This window comes from Osmerus eperlanus, chromosome 9, assembly GCF_963692335.1.
Source record: "Osmerus eperlanus chromosome 9, fOsmEpe2.1, whole genome shotgun sequence".
Lineage (NCBI taxonomy): Eukaryota > Metazoa > Chordata > Actinopteri > Osmeriformes > Osmeridae > Osmerus > Osmerus eperlanus.
Genome location: NC_085026.1, coordinates 10212261 through 10233661, shown reverse-complemented (window position 1 = coordinate 10233661; position 21401 = coordinate 10212261). Strand labels below are relative to the sequence as shown.

Genomic DNA, 21401 nt, shown 5'->3' with positions numbered 1-21401 from the left:
GTAGTTATAAACCTTCCTTGCAGAATTTGCCACTTTTCTTTGTCAAAATGTATCAAACCAGTGATTTTTCCTCTACGAAAGCCAAGACATACAAATACATTACCAGATCCAGGTAATTCAACATTTTAATTTGCATAGTTATATTTCAGCATTCCACTTGTGTGTTTGTGTTCAAATTAGGGTGAGGTTGAATGCATCATATCCTCCTGAAACCCAACAGTTCACTTATGTTGACTGTCAGGGACATTTGTTTGGGACATGAGCCAAACCCAAATATTTGTGTGAAGTAAAATGTAAAAATGTTAAAAGCGTTTTTTTCATGTCTCAAGGGAAAATATTTAGGTTTGCTGCAATAAGATACAATGTGAATGTGTTGCTTTCAGACCCTTAGATTAATTTTAGTAATTTACATCAGACTTTCTTCGCCTCTATGAACCAACTGCAGTACCATAAACTGTAAGTCCTTATTCTGATACATGAGCTCATAATCTTAGCACATTCATTGTTGATAAAACACAAACCTATCATCAGAGCATGGTTTGGTCGACTGGGAGAATGTGCCCCCTCCACCAGAAATAAAATATTAGACACACAGCAGAGGAAGTCCATGATGCAATTAAATATTTACAGCAATGTGTTGGCTTGGAGTAAAACGAAGTATTTTCAGAAGTTTACACTGTAAACGTCTGCCTTAAAAATTTTTACAGCATGTCAAGTGTCTCTGTTACAAGACGTAGAGATTACATAGGAGAAGAGAGAATAAGGTTTATGTCAATGAAAAATTAGTTCTACATGGGACACACACAAAGGACAGAGACAGAGATAAGGAGTAGAAACAGATGTAAGGGAAAGAGAAAGTGAGTGAACGAGATTGGGAGTGGGAGACAGAAAGGAAGAGAGAAAGATACTTGTGGTAAATGAGACTTTATTCAGACAGGTTGAGGGAGATGGAAAGAAATCTATAGAAAACCAAGGCATGGACCAAGCTCGCTATTGACTTAGAATCCTTCTCATGCTGTTGTCATTAGACATGGAGACATGGTATTACCAGTCTAAGAGTTTCAGCTCAGACCGGGGGCCCGGAGCGCAGCTGAGAAGCGGGATAGGGAATGACTCTGATAAGCATTGGTCTATAGATTACGGCTTCCAGGAAGAGCAGAGTCACAGAGCCGAGGCTGATGGCGAGTTGAGGGCATTTAGCTGGAAACAATCTCGCTGGAGATCTCCGAAGCATAGGATGCCAATAAATGAGAGCCGATATGGTGCTAATCCTGCCTGCAGCCAGCCCTCGCTGTTTAACTATCCCCGCTTGCATCACCCTCTTATCCAGGTATCAGCATTTAATGAGTTTTGTATTGATGAGCACAACCTACACCTACTGCCATTGACTCACACAGTACTGTAAGCCAAGTCTCCTAATGGCAATGCAGTTTGCAATATGAGCTACTATTGATGTGAATGTTAGCTACTTGACTTGTGAGTAGGTTCAGTTCAGATCTCTTGCTGAAAGATCTACTTTGATGATTTGATGACCCTTGTTTAAACTCAAGCTTGGTTGTTTAGTTTATAATCCCATACTACACCTTGGGGGTCCATCCCTTATTATTGTTGCCTCACACAGCAGTGTGTAGCTGCTTGTGCTATAGCTGTTTCCGTACACAAGGTCCCAAATGTTGACGTCACATAGTTTGTTTACCGCACACCGGTTTCCACCTGTCCTTGAAATTCTACCTTCAAAACAAGTATGTCAGAGAGATACAGTATGGGTCTGAAGAGGATAAAACGGTGCTGGAGGCAATTCCAAGTCCACAAACATAAATTAAGTAAACATAAACATTTCTTGTGGTCATCTTCAAATCAATTCCTAAAATCATGAATTACTTATGGGTTCACCCAGATCAAGGCCACTACTGTGCTAATTACATAGTAATCAATATCCATGTTTCACAATGGTGTACACAGTGTAGACACAATCATCTCACATTTCAGGGTCAATCCGTGGGATTTGCAGTATTCTTTGGATATGGGACTGTCCAAGACATCACATGATTTGCTTTTTCACCCGACCAATAGTGTCAAGAAATGTTTTCCTTTTCCCAACACAAATGTTAAAGCAGAATTGTCTACAGTACCGGTATATGTGGACATTTTATTGAAAAATGTAAACACATCAAAAGATTATGTTAAGAAACAATAATAAATGCCACTAAATTACTTCTTTTAAATAAGCCATCTCAAAACCAACTATTAGGATTTTATTAAATCTAAATAATCTTTTTTGAATTTCCATTGAATTTTTATCAGTTATTCAACTAGACAAAAATCTGAACTAAAACCTAGTCCTAAAGGTGGTCTTGAATGGGAAGTGTAATATGGGATAGGCTTAATAAAAATACATGTGCTCTTTTCTGATCCATAAAAGCATGAAATTTCCAGCACACACACACACACACACACACACACACACACACACACACACACACACACTGACACAAACAAACAAAAACACACAAACACTCAATCACTCACACCACAGGGTGTGAACCGTCCAGTGTTCAAATTAATCTCATCGCATAGCATTTTAATCCTGAATCCATTCTGCAAGTCTGACCTACAGTATTGTCCATTTTCCTTTCCCACCCTTGTTTCATGTCATTCAGAGAGGAAATACAACCAATTTACCTCATTATTTGAACAAGCCACATGATACAGTCTAGCATAATGTTTATTTCTGTGTTTTTTTCAAGTTTGCGCACGTTTTTAAATCATTTTAGGTCTCACATTTTGGGTCCCAGTGTGCATGCACTGTATGAGAAACAGATTGGCTGCAGGGAGAAGTCAGGTGTCTGTATATAAAGGACTGAGCAGTGAAACCTGACCACACTTTCACACTCTGCCATTAATCTGATTACTCTGTTCCTCCCTGAGTGGATACACTGTGTTATTAAAAGGCCTTGTCGGCTCATATTAACACAAAGTCAGTGATGAAATTGTCCCCACCCAACAACAAAAAATCCAGCAATTTAGTTAGATGATGAATAAAATGTGCCACATTTATGTGTGTGGATTTTTGCAGCACACAAGAGGAGCAACAGGCTGGCCATTTTGGACATTATACAGTAAAACAATGACTTATGCCAAACAGTAGAAGTTGGTTGAACTCAAGTCATAACCTCATCCCTGGGCTTTCTGATGATGGAATCCAGTTAATGAAAAATGTAGCTTGATGACATCAAGACATGAATGAGAATAATTTTCTCCTTTCGAACTCTAGCCATCACAAGATAATGTGATAACACATGGTTTGCCAAAGTTGATATCACAATATACAACTTGGGCACATTTGTTTGTTGTCATAGGAAGATCTAGCTGGCCCAAGTGACACCAGACAGTGTGTATTTCTGGCTCAGCCTAGCTGGTTTATGATACTGCATCTCCACCATTGTGCACGTTAACATTTGAAAAGGGCACATACTGTACTGGAGGAAGGGAGGACAAACAAGAGGATGGACCCAGGGGAGTAGTACAGTACAAGTACGTTTGGCAGTGTAGACACTTTGGGGAGAAGGGTAGAGTGGAAAGCGTCCCTTTCCGGACAGCAGGGGTCTACAGTTTGCATGTATGTGGAATATGTAAGAAAAAACGCATACAGATGGATATAGAGAGAAGTAGAGCTCTTTGAGGTCATGATCACCGTCTGTCTCTTGGCCAGAAACTCTTCCTTATCCTCCCAAACAACTTCATCTTGCTTCACTTAGCCACATCCTAGGACTTGTTAGCTAACATAGGGCCAGTTAACATGTCCCTTTGGGTCCACAATGGCTTTTCTCACTGGGGAATAGATGGTCTTCTATTGATATCCGCAGACTCTACCATATGGTTCTGAGCCAGGGGGTGTAAAAACGCTGAGTGGTTGTGCTGTCGATTGGTTGTGTGACTTAGGAAATTAATATATACCCTGACTCAATCAATGTAGCATAATCATTAGGGGTTAGGTAGTGTGTGTTTGTTGATTTGTGGGTTTGTGTGAGTGTGTAGTCATCTGCATGTGCGTGTGTGTATGTTTTATGAATATATTTATATTCTATTTGGTCAACACTGCAGAAAACACACATGGTGACATAACCATGCAATATACTTCCACTAATGCATCCTTGCTTTTCCACTTCCCAAATTATCTTTTCCAAAATGTCACCATATGCAAATTGACTATAAAGTAATTCTCCCTAACTGCTCTTAAACCTTTTCAAACATTTTCAAAGCTACAGATCACTCACACACAAATACACTAATTACTGTACTAATATAATTCAATGTAACTTAGAGAGAAGTTTAGATGCATTTTACAAGGAACATCATTTGGATTCAGGTCTGGTGCTTAGCAGTCCAATAGAGAGGACAGCCTAAATCTAAATCCTTTGTTTGGCAGCTACACTAATAAGTGACAGCCAATGGACCAAAGCACTGCCCAAATTAAATGTATTTTAGGCAGCTGCCAATCTCTTATTTTGCACATTGCTAAGTAAATAGTATCACAAAGACAAAGACAGAGCCTTTGAAATTGATTTAATTCAGAATGTGTCCACATTTTACACCCTGAAACAAGTGACAAGCATTTCAAATGTTATTGTTAGATGGAGACCTCTGTGTTTTTTTCTCTCAAACAATGTAATATGTAATTATGTTGTTTTTACTCAATCAAATCAATAAGTATTATAATGCACTCTCTTGCTCTATTTAGATATTTGTAGCTGTGTGTGTGTGTGTGTGCATCATGATGAACAACCATATTTATTTTTACAAAGCACATGGATGGTGTAAAAAAGGGAGGATGATGGATTCAACTGTTTTATCCCCAAATTATTCATTAAATTGCTTAACCAGCACTGACATCATGTGGCAAGAGGTTGTTACTGCATTGAGATGCATAAAGATATACGAAGTTAGGGGATTGGACATTTAGAGTATCACATGACCCAGAAAGAAGCGCTGTCATACTAAATGTGAACAACACTAGCTTGTCAAAGCATACGCGTGCTTACTTAAAATGCTACCCATATTAGTTCTCAGTGTATGCAGTAGTTTGATTTTTGATATATGTACTTCTGAAAGCTATGTGTTGGACGATAAAATTGGATTAGGAAGAGTATTTGACGGTATTGGAGGTCTAAGCGGCGGAGGGGTAAGTTTCGAGCTAGTCAGCCAACTTCTTCTGGAACACTCACACACTTTTATTCATTTTGTGCCAAATGTGTCCTACTTACTTTATCTTTCTTTTTTTATTACTGCCAGGCTACATCTCGACTGCTTGTAAATTATGCAGAGCCATACCGCAGCCAGATACTGGACTACCTCTTCAAGGTGCAATGGTTGTTGAATTCTTAAACCAAATTCAGGTAAAGCTTCATGTTATGAATGTGGTGAAGAATGGTACGATTTCATTTTAATCTTCTGCAGCCAAACTTCGGAGCTTCTCTGCACATCCTTAAAGTGGAAATTGGAGGTGATGCTCAGACGACAGGTAGGACGCTCTAGCTATTTGTGAGACTTACACAATCCTGTTAAAGGAAGAAACAACATGGTCAAAGTCAAATACATGTATTTGTCATATGCACAGTATAACACATCAGGTCATTCTGTGCAATTAAATGCTCTGTCACGGCGCCACTCACGTATTAGGCATACATCTTGTGAAAACTTTGAATCATGTGATAGCTATGACGTTGTGTACCACACCCTTTGTCCATGTTACTTTTATGAATAACTTTCTCAAAGCGGGTAACTAGTTTTGGCTTCTGGCCTACATGACTGCATTATGCTAATTTTTTCAAGATGGAACCGAGCCATCACACAAGCATTATGAAAACGATGAGAACTTCTTTCGCGGTTACGAGTGGTGGCTGATGAAAGAGGCCAAGAGGAGGAATCCTAACATCACTCTCATTGGTGAGGAACAGAAGGTTACACACAATAGCAACCGCATCAACTTCATCAACATTTTGATGATTGGATTTGATTGAGCAAATAAGACTTGTACACAGCACACCCTTGTTTTGTATATCTACGGTGTGTCCGCAGGGTTACCATGGGCCTTTCCTGGTTGGGTTGGAAATGGAAAAAACTGGCCCTACGACTTTCCTGACATTACTGCATCCTATGTGGTGTCCTGGATTATCGGAGCAAAACAGTACCATGACCTTGACATTGATTATGTTGGGGTATGTTCTCTTAACTATTTGTAACCATTATATAAGTGTGTCAAGAGGACACGGTGGATATATATGATATATTATTTACAAGAATGTGTGTTTGTGAGTCTACACTTTGTGCTCCTAGATTTGGAATGAGCGCAACTTTGACAGCAAGTACATCAAGGTAAGGAAAGACAATTATTTTGGGTTTTGCACAGCAGACAGACTGCGGACTACATTTACCATGTCTAAAAAATGAAAAAGAGAAGGAAGAAAAATCAGCCACCAACATTTCTTTTTATAACACAGCATAGGACAATTCCACAGATCAGCTGTTAGTGTCTGAGAGAGCATATCGTTTGTCATTAAGGTGCTCCGAGACATGTTGGATAAGGTCGGCCTAACCGATCTTGGCATCATCGCCGCAGATGGGGACTGGGGCATCTCAAAAGCCTTGGGTGTAGACCCGTACCTCAACGATGCTGTTGAGGTGATAGGGTAAGTGGGCATAAAATGGCATAATCTACAGTGGCATTTCAGAATCAAAGTCAGAAAAAGGTTTGTGACCAAGTAGGTTCTCACATGCAAGGAATTTGCTGTGGTCTGATGGGGCATTACATATAGTTTTGCCCCCTGATGGGGCGTAATATATAAACATGATTATATGTTTACGGAGTGATTCAAAGAGTTTGTGACCAGGGTGGGAGGGGTCGTCCACAATCTTTCCCGTACGCATCAAGGGCCCTGAGGGCGGGGAGGAAAGATTACGGCCAACCCCTCCCACCCTGGTCACAAACTCTTTGAAGTGCCAAAAACACCCTCTCAGCATAGCGAATGAAATGCTGCAGTCTGCCCTTGTCCTTGGCGGTGGCAGCAGCGCACCGGATGGTGATGGAGGAGGTGAGGATAGACTCAATGAAGGTGAAAGTGCACTGGCTTTGGCAGGTTATACTTTAGCGCGCCACAGGAAGTACATCCTCTGCTATTCTTTCTTGGTGAGGGAGCTGATGTTCAGCTCCCACTAAAAGTCCTGGGTGATGATGGTGCCTGAAGTGGACTCCACAGTGTTGACTGTGATCACTCAGGGTGATGGAGGCAAGTGGTGCTGGGTTCTTTCTGAAGTCCACAACCATCTAAGTTACAAGTTTTTTGGTCCATTCCAGGACACCAGATGGTCAATCTCCCACCTGTATGCGCCCAATGAGAGGGTGGTGTCATCAGCAAGCTTCAGGAGCTTGACTGACTGATGGCTGAAGGTGCCCACTCCAAGAGAATTCAAATGATTCTGCTGCGTTACAAATCACATCTCTTAAGCATTGCATGGTGTTTGACTCACAGTAGAGCAGGGTTCAACCCAGTCAATTCAGTTCAACCAGACTTCATTTCAGTCGTATCACATGGGTCTGAAGACTGAATTCCTGTATATGTAAGAGGATGAAGCAATGCATAATCCCACACTTTCCGCTTTTGCTTCCCTAGTTGGTGCACGCTTTCCTTTATCTTGTCATTCAAGCATTTTGACAAACCTGACAAACAAGGTAGTCGGTTTTGTTTCCAGGCATGGATTATGCCTTAACACCACTCACTCTTCTTTTGCGATATAACTGAAGTTGGTGGCTGTTTCTTTTTTCTTTTCTTTTTCTTCTTCGAATAGCGAGTTACTGAGTCGTTTAACATGATTGGAACTATTTTACTGATTGTAAACGAGCATGCAGGAAAACTTGATGTATGTTTTGCATGACACTGTGACTCAAATAAATTAAAAACAGCTTAAGTAAAACAGTGAAAAACAAGCAAAAGTCAACTAACAGTTGACTTGGCTAACAGTTCCTATCCTCATTTCCTATCATCTATCTCACTCCCCCTCTTTTTCCTCATCCTCACCACATAGCTTCTTCGGTACACTCTGGATAAGAGTGGTTTGGAGAGGGTAAAAATCATAGCCAGTGATAACCAATGGCAGCCCATAACCTTGTCAGTGCAGCTTGATGAAGAGCTGAGGAAAGCGGTAGACGTCCTAGGGTAGGAGCGTTTACTGCATGTTTACATCATGAACTGAAGTGTCTTTATATCTGTATGCTTTGTCGTGCCAAATCCTGGCAGTAGATCTGAGTGACGATGAGCATGTTTTTAGAGTAAATTGTTCCTCATGTTTGGGAATGTCTGACAAAGACCACTAACACTCCTGCATGCAGTTCTTTCACATACTATCTGTATTTTGTTCGGGTGTGTGTCTGTTGAAGAGTTCAGTTTTGTGGGGGAAATTAATAAATATATATTTCACTTGTGTGTGTGTGTGTGTGTGTGTGAACTTGCAGGGCCCACTACCCTGGCACCAACACCGTTATGGAAGCTCTGAAGACCCAGAAAAAGTTGTGGTCGTCTGAGGACTACTCCACCTTCAACAACGAAGTGGGAGGAGGCTGTTGGGCCCGCATCCTTAACCAGAACTATGTGAATGGGATGATGACAGCGTACGTACACACAGATAGCACACTGGTTTAATGCCTTGTGGTTTTGTCGTATGTTTACCTCCTACGGGTTAGCCCCGTCGAGGAGGAAACTTCACACTGAAACGTCCCACCTTTGAGTAGATCTGTAAACTCTTCATATGCCATTAACAAAAGTGTATTGTTGGCTTCTATGTGGTGGCTGGTATTATACCTTCTGGAGTCTACTCCAAATGATGTGAAAACCATTCAGCCAGTTATGAGAGTATTTCCTTTGTTTTCTTTCTTCAGCACAATATCTTGGAACCTGGTAGCTAGCTACTACTCAGACCTGCCTTTTGGACGAGATGGGCTGATGACAGCAGAGGAGCCCTGGAGTGGGAACTATGTTGTAGAGTCTCCCATTTGGATCTCTGGTACATTTTAAAGGGACAAATAGGCTGCACATCCAGTCTTAAGTCAACACTCCACACAGAGTTTGCAGTCTTTCCACTTGGGGACATGAGGAGTTGTTTACATGCCTTAGTTGAAGTGAGAAGCGTCCGTTTCAGTTAACCTGTTTGCCTCCTAGCCCACACCACCCAGTTTACCCAGCCAGGCTGGAGCTACCTGCAGACTGTGGGTCACCTGGCCCATGGAGGAAGTTATGTCGCCCTGATCGACGGCAAAGGAAACCTTACTGTCATCATAGAAACCATGGTTAGTGAGTCATTTATTGGATGTTTGATTAGAGAACAATAGTAATTCATGCCAGTCTACCCTTTATCAAGTCCACAACATCGGGTACAAGGTAATGTAAAAAACAGTTTTATCACGTGATTTCTAGGTCTTGTTTGTGTAAGGTGAAATACCTTTTGACTGACATGATATCTGACTGTTGCCAATTCTCTTTGTCAGACTCATGATCACTCTGTGTGCATAAGGCCCCCACTGCTGCCCTACGATGTCACTTCCCAGAATGCAACGTTCCAGCTGAAAGGATCTTTCGTGAGTGCTATTATGATCCTCTTAAGACGTGATAATCACACACTAAGATAATTATTGACACACTGACGATGTAGGCATTTCCTTTGTTCTAGAACCACATCAAGGAACTGCAAGTGTGGCATTCCAGGTTTGACTTCAAGACAAAGAAGCCTTTTTTTTTCAAGAAGCTCAGCCCTCTGACGGTAAACACTCAACTGTTCTTTTACAAAATACTTCTCTGTGAATTTAGTGACAGAAAACTGTCCTTGAAAGCATGTGACATGTTGCCATTTTACAGGGTGACATTGTCTGTGTTTTAGATCTTTCTTTCCAGCGGATTTCACTTCGCGTGATAATCCTCTCAGTGACATTTGAGGTGTTTTATGTTTAAAGTGTTTATGGGTCCCAACAGATCACTGACAGTTCATTCACCTTGACCCTGGATATTGATGAAGTCTACACAATAACTACCATAACCACTGGCCAGAAAGGGACGTATCCAGATCCACCTCCCTCTGCACCATTCCCTAAAGTTTACCAGGATGACTTTAATGTCCGTAAGTGTGCTGATCCAATATCTGTACAGGACATTATGTGTGTCTGTGGGTGTGTATACTCCTGTTGTTTTAGTATATCAAACTAGTAAAGCAATCTGCAAGTTAATAAACACTACCCAACTACACACTCACTAGGAGGCATTTCTGAAGAATTTAATTTATTATTTGAATGTTCTCTCACTCATTGTCTTTTCCCTTTCTCAACCCCATCCCATTCCTGTTCATCCTCTGCTCTCAGCAATCCATCCCTTCTCTGAAGCGCCCAACTTTGCCGACCAGACAGGCGTATTTGAGTACTACATGAACCTGACAGACCCTGGCCCCCACCTCTTCACCATGCGCCAGGTGGTCACCCAGAGACCAGTCACCTGGGCGGCGGATGCAGACCAGACCATCAGCGTCATTGGAGACTACCAATGGTGAGGAACCAGGAAGGCCTACGCGACTCCACATTTTGATGATGCATTGTAACTAGTTTTTTTTATGTAAGTTATGTAACTGAGGTGTTGTTTTGCTTTTTGAAGGGAGAACCTGACAGTCACCTGTGACATCTTTATGGAAACAGTGAAGACCGGAGGTGTATATGTCGCAGCCAGGGTGAACAAAGGAGGGGGTGACGTTCGCAGTACCAGGGGGTTGTTCTTTTGGGTGTTTGCAGACGGCACTTACAAAGTCACGAATGACCTTGGTAAATACTGTTATACCTAGTATTTGAGGTGAATTTGGCTAGAAACATGCTCATTAGCAAGCATGTCTTTTCAACTGCTGTTGACTTTAGTCTTGTCTTTTGTTTTCAAGCTGGTCAGACTGTGCTTGCAGAGGGACAGTCTGGAACCAGAGCGTTTGGTTGGCACACATTAACTCTCATTGTCAAGGTTTGGTCAATTCGAACTTCTCTATTTGAATGTGAAATGTCGACTTTGTACTTTAAGTTGTCAAGGTGTGGTACAGTACAGTACCCATATAGTTCTAACCTGCTTACACCCCTAAATTAGTAACCTATGAAGAATGGCTGTTTTCTACCATATTAATATCCAGTATTGTGGGAATTCTATTCATTCTATAAATCAACTAATTCTAGTAGGCTAGTGTGTTTATTATCAACTAGCAAATAAACTGATTTCTTGCACTTTTTTAGGGTGACTATGCATCAGGAATGCTGAATGGATACACACTATGGAAGGATGCAGTGGTTTTGACACCCAAGAATGGCTGGGCTGCAATAGGGACACATGCCTTCGAGCTGGCACAGTTTGACAACTTTGCTGTGAAGGCAGAGTAACTTCGCTCGATTGCCACTGATGCACTGTCTATTAGCTTTGCCTGTGAGAATAATTTATTGACACAATGATGCCACTTTTAACCCCATAAATGTGATTGTGTAAATATGGATAATTAGCTTTTTGCATCATTCTTCGAGGTCTAAATGATTGATTCATGAGTGTCATGGTGAAAGGGAAATACATAGATTTTTTTGATTCTTTTGAATTTTTTGCCTGCAATGACTAGACGGCAATTTTTTTTGTGTTGAACACTTTCAATTCATGCAATTGAGATGAAAAGTGACATCTTCCAAATGTAAGGTTTAATACTGTGATTTTCAATAAATAATTTTTATTCTACACTACCTCGAAACGAAAATGCAATTTAGCGAATTTTGATACGTTAAGGAAGTTATAAGTGTGATTCTTTTTTTTAAATTATTTTAACAATGTGCGTATATGAGCAAAGGGGCCACAAAATAACACCCCAAGTGGATAAACACTGTTGCGTAGCAACCGGAGAGACGCAAAACGAGACTTCAACACAGGATGGCTGAGGAAATAGAGAAAACTATCCATCGCACCAAACGTATTTTTATCAATAACCTTGACTCGTATTCTTCTAAATGTATTGCAAAAGTAAGATACTTTGATGGTTAATTTCATAGTCTGTTCATTTGTACTGCTTTGCAGAGTTAGCTACAAAGTTGGCTTGATGGCAGATAGCTTGCTAGTACAGCTGCTATGCTAGTTACAGTAACTAATACAGTGTGCACATTGGCAATGACAGCCCAATTACGTTATCAACATCATACTACTAACTAATACCTGGAAAATTAGTAGCTGGGCCATCAACAGCTGGCCACATTAGCTATAGCTCTAGGTTATCACACGATTGTCAAGAAGCAAGAAGTCTAGCTCTAGGTATTCTAGCTAACTTTGTACTTAGCTAAAGCATAATAGGCTAGCCTAACTTTGGGCTTTGGTAATGTTTTTTTAAATGTGTACGGCAGTTCTTGTCTGCCTGTGTGGTTGGTGCGTCCCTGGTGGACTCCGGAGAGGTGGAAGAGGAGGAGGAGAAGACGTCCCAAGATGAACACGCCAAAGTCAAGGAGGGCACCTTTCAGATAGTGGGTACTATTACCAACAAGTCTGAAGAGAAGAGACCGTATGTGTTGGAAGAGTATTATGTGAGTTCACAGAAAATTATGTTAAAATGAAGACCATGGATGAGATAACCTAGCTATAACCAGGATGTTCAAATTGGAGCAAATATCCATATAAACTGTATTCATTCGTCATCAGCAACTGGAAAGGGAAGCGCTATTTCAGCACTTGTTGGAGTGTGATGTCATCATTTACGACATCACAGAACAGGCTGACCAAGTAGAAGAGGCCTCGTGGGCTGTATCAGGTACTAATACTGTGTTCATTTAGCAGATGCTTTTATCCAAAGTGACGTACAGAGGGGATTTATATCTGCTACCCATTGATCGCCAGTTAAAGGCTCCCTGAGCTAAATCCGTCGGTAGTAGGAATAATTGTTGATGAGGTTGAAGAGCACTTGTCCACAGTAGCATATATATTTTCAGCTCTCCATTCTGAGATGGTCCAGTTTGGTGATCCAAAGATGTTCATCCTCTTGTCCACTGTGATGACCTGGGCACTCAGCAAGCCGGTGGATCCGGTGAGTGGGCAGGATTCTCTCTCTTTCTCTCTCAATCGCTCGCTCTTTCTCCCTCTCTCTTTCTCCCTCTCCTCCTATCTCTCACTCTCCATATCTCTGTCTCACTCTCTATCTCTGGTCCACATATCTGGGTGTGTGTGCTTCCTTACTTCATTTGAATTCATGCTATGTCTGGATCACCTTTGGGTCCCACCTTAGGATGATCCACAGATTCCTTTCACAGAGGAAGACTACAGGAGAAGGAAGGCCCACCCCAACTTCAAAGAGCACATTTGCTTAGAGAAGCTTGTGGTCAAGATGGGAAAAACGGTGTGTTTGTTTGCAGTGTTTCTAGTTTGCGTGGGTTCATTGGGTTGTTCACCATAGCGAAGCTGTAAATACTTTTGAATGGGACTAGAAAATGACTTTGTTTTTGACAAATTTACTTTGTTCAATTGCCATTTCAGAGGAGAGCATTTTTTTCTACATACGTTGTGGCATCGGGACTCAAGTATGGAATGGGAGAGAAAATATTCCACTTCTTTTTCAAGGTATACCATCACAACGGCTTTAGCCTTTCTAAAGCCAATCCTTATGAGTTTATAGGATTATTATATGTTGGCGTTTTTCTGTTTCCATTTTCATCAGGCATCCTGGTTGGGAGATTTGCCCAAAATCCCCGTCTTTGGAGAAGGCAACAACATCATTCCGACCATTCACATCAATGACCTTGCAGGGTTAGTCCTTCTCATGTCCCTTTAAAACATGACATTCCATGTACTCTAGACTGACTGCTGTTCTCACCTTTTACTGTTCTCACCTTTCAATTTCACTGAAACACCCTGGGAGTCGACTCCACCAGGACAGAATTCCATCTACATTGTCATTCATTCATACTGAATTGTTTTATAGCGTGATCCAAAATGTGATTGACCACAAACCAAAACTGAACTTCTTAGTGGCTGTGGATGACTCCAAGAACACCATTGAAGACATTGTCAAGGTGTGTGAATCACTGACTTTTAAAAGTACAGGTGTTATGTATTATTCATCGTGTAGCCTATTCCAAGACAATAAATGAAGAACGAGCTAACTTCTTCGGCCAGGCGATAGCAGTTGTGCTAGGTCCAGGCAAAATCCATCAACTTCCCAAAGAAGATGCTTTCCTCATCTGCGACCTGCAAGTACGTGGCAACATCCAATCGAAAATCACTTGCTGTTTCGTCAATCCGGACAGCAAATGTAGACTTTCCATGTCTCCACAGCAAAGGGACATAGACGCTCTCCTGGTCTCCCTGCGGATGGAGGCAGTCTACCTTAAAGACAAATTCAACATCCACTGGGTGTGTGAATCGGGTCTCGTTGAAAACATTGAGCGTGTAGTGGAGGAATACAAGCAAACTAGGGAACTGCTGGTGAGTACACTAAACCTCCCTGACTACTGTACACTAAACCTCCTGACCGTGCCCTTGTACAGTATGATAGTGTACGTTATTGCGGTGTCTTGTCAGTCATTCAAACATGTTCAAAGTGCTCGTTTTTTTACGAGACATCGCCTTTCCATCCCGGACACACACTCACAAACTTATTTTTGTTAAGGATTTGTTGTTGTAGTCTGTTGTTTTGTTTCGCTAGCCCATCCGCCTGTGTATCTTGGGCCCACCAGCTGTGGGGAAGAGCATTGTGGCAGAGCGGATCTGCAAGCACTATAAGGTGCACCACATCAGCCTGAAGGCTGCCATCAACGAGACCCTCGTAAATCTGGTCAGTAGCCCGCACCTACACACACACACACACACACACACAAACCTGGTGTCAGTCGAATCGAAGTGAATAGCAAAGTGACTCATATTGGAATCACTCATTATTCATGATCCAGGGAGTCAGATGGCTGAGCGGTTAGGGAATCGGGCTAGTAATCTGAAGGTTGCCAGTACGATTCCCGGCCGTGTCAAATGACGTTGTGTCCTTGGGCAAGACACTTCACCCTACTTGCCTCGGGGGGAATGTCCCTGTACTTACTGTAAGTCGCTCTGGATAAGAGCGTCTGCTAAATGACTAAATGCCATCCAGCCATCCATCCAGCAGCAGTAGGTGCCTAACCCCCTGTTGGTTGCTTCCCAGGAGTCTCTCACCCACGTCGAGGAGGGCCTCGCAGAGGCGGATGACTCGGCTGGTGGAGCGCAAGACTTCCTGGACACTCTGAGGGAGAACATGGATCAGAATGGAGGTAGTGAGCTCCACCAGGAAAGAGTTTCACCCTGGTGTTTCTGTCTCAGATTCAGTTGTACTGGTGGAGGTGTTTAGACTCTACTGTGAGCCTTCATACTCGGCTTTATGGATGGTATGACCTACAGTACAATACCACTGTTTTGGCTCCCCCCCCCACTTCATTCATGTTAATTTCAAACCCTTGAATGTTCTCTTTATATGTTTGTACTGAATCTAAATTTCACCAATGTCTTTTTGATTGATTTGGACACTTTGGCCCAAGCAAACGTTTGGGAAATCTCTGACTTTCCCTTATGTGTTCCACCAGGTCGACTGGATGACCAGTATGTCATCCGTATCATGAGAGACAAACTGAAATCTAAACCCTGCACAAACCAGGGCTTTGTCCTGGACAGTTTTCCTAAGACCTACGAACAGGCAAAGGAGCTTTTCTGTGGTGAGATAAAGAAATAATTCACACAGGCACACAGAGAGATATACATAAACACAAATACATATGGTTACTTTGTTTCAACTAAATATGATCATAACCCTACAAAATTGACTTCCCTTTTCAGCTGATGACGATGAACCCGAAGACACAAAGTCCAAGATTCCGCCTTATAACAAGAAGATCACTCCAGGTGGAGATTCAAATAATCTAAGTTTCCCTTCCCTTCTCAGTTGTCAAATTACTGTCCAAAGTGCCCCAATTCAGTACTGTCACTGAAAGTATCTGTCCTGTTACTATAGCAGCCAAGACCACACCCTCATTCAATGACTCATCGGTCATCACGGAACGTCGAGCCGCTGTTTAAAAAAACATCCCTCTCGGTTCCAGACTTTGTTTTGTCCCTCGACGCCTCCGATGACTTTCTGAAGAGCCGGGTTCTCGACCTCCCCGAGAGCGTGGTGGAGGGAACCTCCTACTCCCAGGAGCAGTTCCTCCGCCGTCTGGCCAGCTTCCGAGAGAGCAACGTGGAGGACGAGACTGTGCTCAACTACTTTGACGAGCTGGATATCCGCCCCATTCACATAGGTGAATCCACACAGGAGCAGGAGCTGTTTCGTTACTGTTAGGGGGGTTCTACAAAATACAATTTAGCGATTTCTTTTCGGTACATTTGTGTTGACGAGGGTTGGTGTGCGTGTGTTTGTGTGTGTGGGCCTCACCTCCAGAGATCACCAGCAGCGATGACCAGGAGTATCTGGTGGTGATGGAGAGGATCATCAACATAGTAGGCAAGCCCAAGAACTATGGCCCCACCAGCCAGGAGCTGGAGGAGGAGGAGAGGAGGAGTGCTGAGACCAGACTCAGCCAGCAGGAACAGCAGAGCGCCGAGGAGGAGAGGAAGGAGGCAGAGGAGGCCGAGCATAGGGCCAAGTGCTGGGAGGAGTGGGTGAGCTGGGAGGAGTGGGTGAGCTGGGAGGAGAGGGTTAGCTGGGTGGAGAGGGTGAGCTGGGTGGAGAGGGTGAGCTGGGAGGAGAGGGTGAGCTGGGAGGAGAGGGTGAGCTGGGTGGAGAGGGTGAGCTGGGAGGAGAGGGTTAGCTGGGTGAAGAGGGTGAGCTGGGTGGAGAGGGTGAGCTGGGTGGAGAGGGTGAGCTGGGTGGAGAGGGTGAGCTGGGAGGAGAGGGTTAGCTGGGTGGAGAGGGTGAGCTGGGTGGAGAGGGTGAGCTGGGTGGAGAGGGTGAGCTGGGAGGAGAGGGTGAGCTGGGTGGAGAGGGTGAGCTGGGTGGAGAGGGTGAGCTGGGTGGAGAGGGTGAGCTGGGAGGAGAGGGTGAGCTGGGAGGAGAGGGTGAGCTGGGTGGAGAGGGTGAGCTGGGAGGAGAGGGTGAGCTGGGAGGGAGGAGTAGATGAGTAGATGAAAGTGGGTGAGCTGTTAACCTGCTGTGTGTGCTTGTGTGCTTGTGTGCTTGTGTGTGTGTGTGTGTGTGTGTGTGTGTGTGTGTGTGTGTGTGTGTGTGTGTGTGTGTGTGTATACCTGTTTCCAGTGTAAGCGTCTGGAGGAGGTGAAGAAGCAGGAGCATGATCTCCTGGAAGCTCAGTCGGTCCCTCTGAGGAGCTACCTGATGAAGAACGTCATGCCCACTCTCACCCAGGGCCTCATCCAGTGTTGCAAAACCAGGCCAGAAGACCCCGTCGACTTCCTGGTAACACCCAATTGGCTACCAACTTGTTGTTGATACAAATTAATATTCAAATAAAACTGATGTTCAATGCATGTTAGGTTGCAAAGTAAAAGAAAGTGTGTTAATGTCCAACTGTCTGATTGCGTTCCCTTTTCAGGCCGAGTATCTCTTTAAAAGCAACCCCCAAGTCGAGTGATGATGATGATTCAACAGAACTTGAAATGTCCTCGTGACCCTTTTTAAAATGTTAAACATTCACACATTTGTTTGTGTTTCTTTGTTAAAATGTTGTTAGGTTTCTATTTACAGCGACACGATAAAACCATGCAGACCAAGTCTCAAAAGTTGTAATGTTTGTAGTGGGTGAAACTGTAAAACTAATAGCGACTTTGAGCGTGTATTTCAAGGATAGTTTCAGCACTTTATGAACCCTTCAGTTTCCCTGCTGTGAACTTTGATTAGGTTCATTCAGAAGTGTGTCATTCTCTGCACCATTGTATTAGACACATCGTTTGTGTGCTTATGCAGACCATTACTTAACACCCCCACCCCCCCCCCCCACCACCCCTTTTTCCAAAAATGAAATGAACAGAATAAAAAGCTTGCGTAAAGCCAACAGCTAATTAAAAAGTTAATTTGCGTAATGAACTCCTGTGCTCTCGGTAGCTGAAGCAGACATGGCCAGCTCATAATTGCTTTGACTTGGCTTGTGATTTCAAAGGATAAATGTTACAAATGGCGGCTAATTTGCGTCACTCTCTTGTGGCGCCACTCACCACTCTAAGTGTACATAATTGGTTGCTGTGGAACACAAAATTATTTCATTGTACATACTTAATCATTACGTAGGGGAAATTAGAGTTTGTTTGGGAACATTGTAGACACAAACAATCAAAATATGTGGTAATTTATTTGTGTGTCAGCTATGCTCTAAGTATATACATAGCCAAGTAAACTACATACAGTCAAAAGAAAAATTGTGTTTTGTCACATGCACAGGTAAACGTGTTTAAACTCATCAACACATAGAGCAGTTCAGTAAGTCAGGTACTGCATCCCAGCTGTCATATTTGAGTTTGTTTAAGATAGTGATGTTTTTACTGGCAGAAGAAAAAATGATAGTGGGATCAATAAAGGGACTTGTATTGGATTGATTGGAATCTACTGTAATGTCTCATACTCTCCACCAGAGGGACTCATGTCCAGACCTGGGAATCTTGAACTGTCGGGTAGTTTACGGCTATTCAACTAGAAGCACCAGCCACCCGAAACAATTCAACAACTGACTGATAAAAATAATTTCCTTTGATTTTGGTTGCTAAGCATTTAAGTGCAGGGGTGATTGTCAGTTAAGAATTACTATATCATTAATCATCATCAGTGATTGACTAGAGTTTAGTCAATCTAGTCAGTCTTGTCACTAGACCATTAATATAATTTTGGTCTACACTTCCACAATGAACTTCAGAATTGAATGGATTTCGTTTTTGCGGAAGTGTCAAAAGTAAAACACTAGATGGCAGTCTTACCTCATTTTTATACCATTCTGAAATACCCCCTATTCAAGTGACATCAGGATAGAGGCCTTAATGAGAAGCATCATATATTAAAGCCTATGAGTATTCCCATTCTTATATTTAATCATTTAATTCATCTTTATCATAAAGCAATGCAGCCCATTGCACAGTATAAGCGGGGAAGGCTTACTGTCTCACCTGAGGTCTGGTCAATCTGAGCCTCAGGTGTCTGGAATCCAGTGTGGGGGATGCTGGTCACTGCTTTTCAAAGCCACCTTAAGCCATGGTGGGATGTGACACACACACACACAGAGCTGTGGACTTAATTCGGCGGGGAAATTTGCCCCCTGAAAAACCTCAAGCTTCATCGACGCTTAGAAAAAGAAAATGTGTTTTGTTGCTTAGGAACAGTTTGCCTTCTGTCTCAGCAGGGGGTCTCTTTGTGAATATCATTATGTCCCCCTAGATTGGGGAGGACGACACATTTTTCTTTTCTGCCAATATTTATCGTCGGCTTCGCTCACTCTCAAGAGGCCTGGAAAACTGCTTTCATTGATTAAACAGGGGGTGCTGGGCAGACTCCGGTGCCAGACAGACATGTCACCTGATTTAATGCATATTTACCAGAAAAAGAATACCTCTGCTGGCAGGTAGAGGAATTCTAAACAATGCTACTTTGCAGTAGCAAAGTATCAGTTCGATCACCACATCTAGAGACAGCTGGAATTTAAGATCCACAGAGGAACCCAAAATAACCAAGTCACCTATTGTACATGCTTATAATCATCAAGCTACTTTTCCTAAAAACAAAATCCCCCAAAATTAATCCTCATAAAGATGTTGGCCCATTATTGTTTTTCTCCATAAAACATCCAACGGTACCAACCTCCCACTCCCACCATCTTGTGAAAACACACTTGACATTTAATCATCTTTCTGTAGCGTACATTTATATTTATCCCCCAGTGTGTGAAAACTCCCACCTCACACACCAACAGCCCAGTTATCCAGCTCTAGGCACTAACTGGCTGAACCCTGAACATTCTCCCCTTTGACTAAGCCAAGAAACAGCTCTCTCATTAGTACAAGGAGAGCGAGCTCAGAGTTAGAGCTTCCTCCGTTCCCTTTTTCCCTCTCTCCATCTTTCGCTCCTCTTCTCTCTCTGAAGTTTATGCCTCTTGGAATGGCGACGGCAAAGAAGTCATTAATGTGCCTCCGATAAGTAAGAAAAGGAAATGATTTGGGGGCAGAAGGAGAGAGAGGGCGGAGGTTTGTATGTGTGTGTGTGTGTGTGGGGGGGGGGGGGTAAAGGGACGGAACGATCACACTCTTCCAGCTCAGGCCCTCCCAGCATACTTTTCCGGAAGCAGACAACAGGCACGGTGAGCTGTGTGTGTTGGGGAGGGGTGGGGCGGAGGAGGCACCAGAGGGGGCCACGAGAGCGCCCAGAGGACGCCGCGAGGGGCGGAACACTCCCCACCGTGCCCCGGACTCACGACGGATCGACAAAGGGATGGTGTTGACAGGGGGAAGGAGGAACGGAGGAGAGGCAGCCACACGTACAGCAGGGATGCTGGGAGCAGCGGCCGGAAATCCATCAAACTAGGGGAACACCTTCCAAGAGCCCCGCGCTGCAGCAGCAGGCTCTGGAGTTGCTGCTTGCCGTGTGTATGTGTTTGTGTGTGTGCGTACCCCTGTCCCACCCCTTTGGAAAGTCAGGGATATTTCTCCATGATGGATGGGAGTGTTGAATGTGCCTTAGTTAGAGAGCATTGTTCATTAGTAATGTATGCTACTGTCCTGCCTAATTGCGTAGCCACAATGTCAGGGTAGGATGAATTATGCAACCCCCTCTGCCCTATCCTCAACGTCAGAGCTCAACATTCCCCTAACGTTGCAACTTTACTACTTTATGCTCTCAGAGTGGATAAGTGGGACATTAACATGTTCTGCATCTGTTGTGGCATAGTTGTTCATGAAGATACATCGCCCTACAGTTTTTGGTTTCTACTCTTTTTTTTGGTTTACTACTGTTACCTGGACATGTAGCACAGTACTCTCCCTCTGTTCAGTGAGAGTATACATGAAGCCTCTCCATAGATTTCCTCAAGGTTCTTATGTGTGAAAGGTGTAGAATGTGTGCTGTTTGTGTAAAATAAAATATAAAGTTGGAAGTAATTTTCTTTAGCAAAGGACTTCACTGGTCAACACAAAAGCAAGGATGACAAAGTCTCTTCACCGTTTTGAAATCCCTTTATTGTTGTGTTAAGTAGAACAAGGGGACCTTGTTCGCTGTGTCCTTCGAAGGGCTTGACCTTACTGCGCTCTACCTTGCTGCCTCGCACTCAGCCTGAACTGGTGATGAAGTGTGTGGGTCTCTCTCCCAGAATGCCCCAGCAGCCAAGGTGTACCCAGGGCCAGCTCTCCCAGTGCCTGTACATCTGCCTCCCT

General features: G+C 43.2%; 2 protein-coding genes across 4 annotated transcripts; both read left to right on the top strand.

Moving 5' to 3' along the window:
* Positions 1-4977: 4977 nt before the first annotated feature.
* On the top strand, positions 4978-11791 carry galcb (galactosylceramidase b). Of its 2 annotated transcripts, none has more exons than XM_062469745.1 (17): positions 4978-5182; positions 5293-5361; positions 5458-5521; positions 5833-5946; positions 6079-6218; positions 6337-6375; positions 8083-8213; positions 8510-8665; positions 8933-9057; positions 9213-9340; positions 9539-9628; positions 9721-9810; positions 10020-10164; positions 10403-10583; positions 10689-10852; positions 10963-11039; positions 11303-11791. In XM_062469745.1, the coding sequence occupies exons 1-17, from the start codon at positions 5048-5050 to the stop codon at positions 11444-11446; spliced, it is 1992 nt and encodes a 663-aa protein (XP_062325729.1). In that variant the 5' UTR covers positions 4978-5047; the 3' UTR covers positions 11447-11791. The 2 variants fall into 2 exon arrangements, with proteins under 2 accessions (XP_062325729.1, XP_062325730.1); XM_062469746.1 differs by lacking the exon at positions 8083-8213 and adding an exon at positions 6562-6689.
* A 158-nt stretch (positions 11792-11949) lies between these two features.
* ak7b (adenylate kinase 7b) lies at positions 11950-18001 on the top strand. Of its 2 annotated transcripts, none has more exons than XM_062469740.1 (18): positions 11950-12065; positions 12440-12616; positions 12732-12840; positions 13019-13113; positions 13312-13422; positions 13560-13643; positions 13741-13829; positions 14005-14095; positions 14199-14276; positions 14358-14507; positions 14728-14856; positions 15217-15322; positions 15632-15760; positions 15882-15947; positions 16145-16342; positions 16483-16703; positions 17296-17454; positions 17591-18001. In XM_062469740.1, the coding sequence occupies exons 1-18, from the start codon at positions 11976-11978 to the stop codon at positions 17627-17629; spliced, it is 2121 nt and encodes a 706-aa protein (XP_062325724.1). In that variant the 5' UTR covers positions 11950-11975; the 3' UTR covers positions 17630-18001. The 2 variants fall into 2 exon arrangements, with proteins under 2 accessions (XP_062325724.1, XP_062325723.1); XM_062469739.1 differs by having other exon boundaries at positions 16483-16721.
* Positions 18002-21401: the final 3400 nt, after the last annotated feature.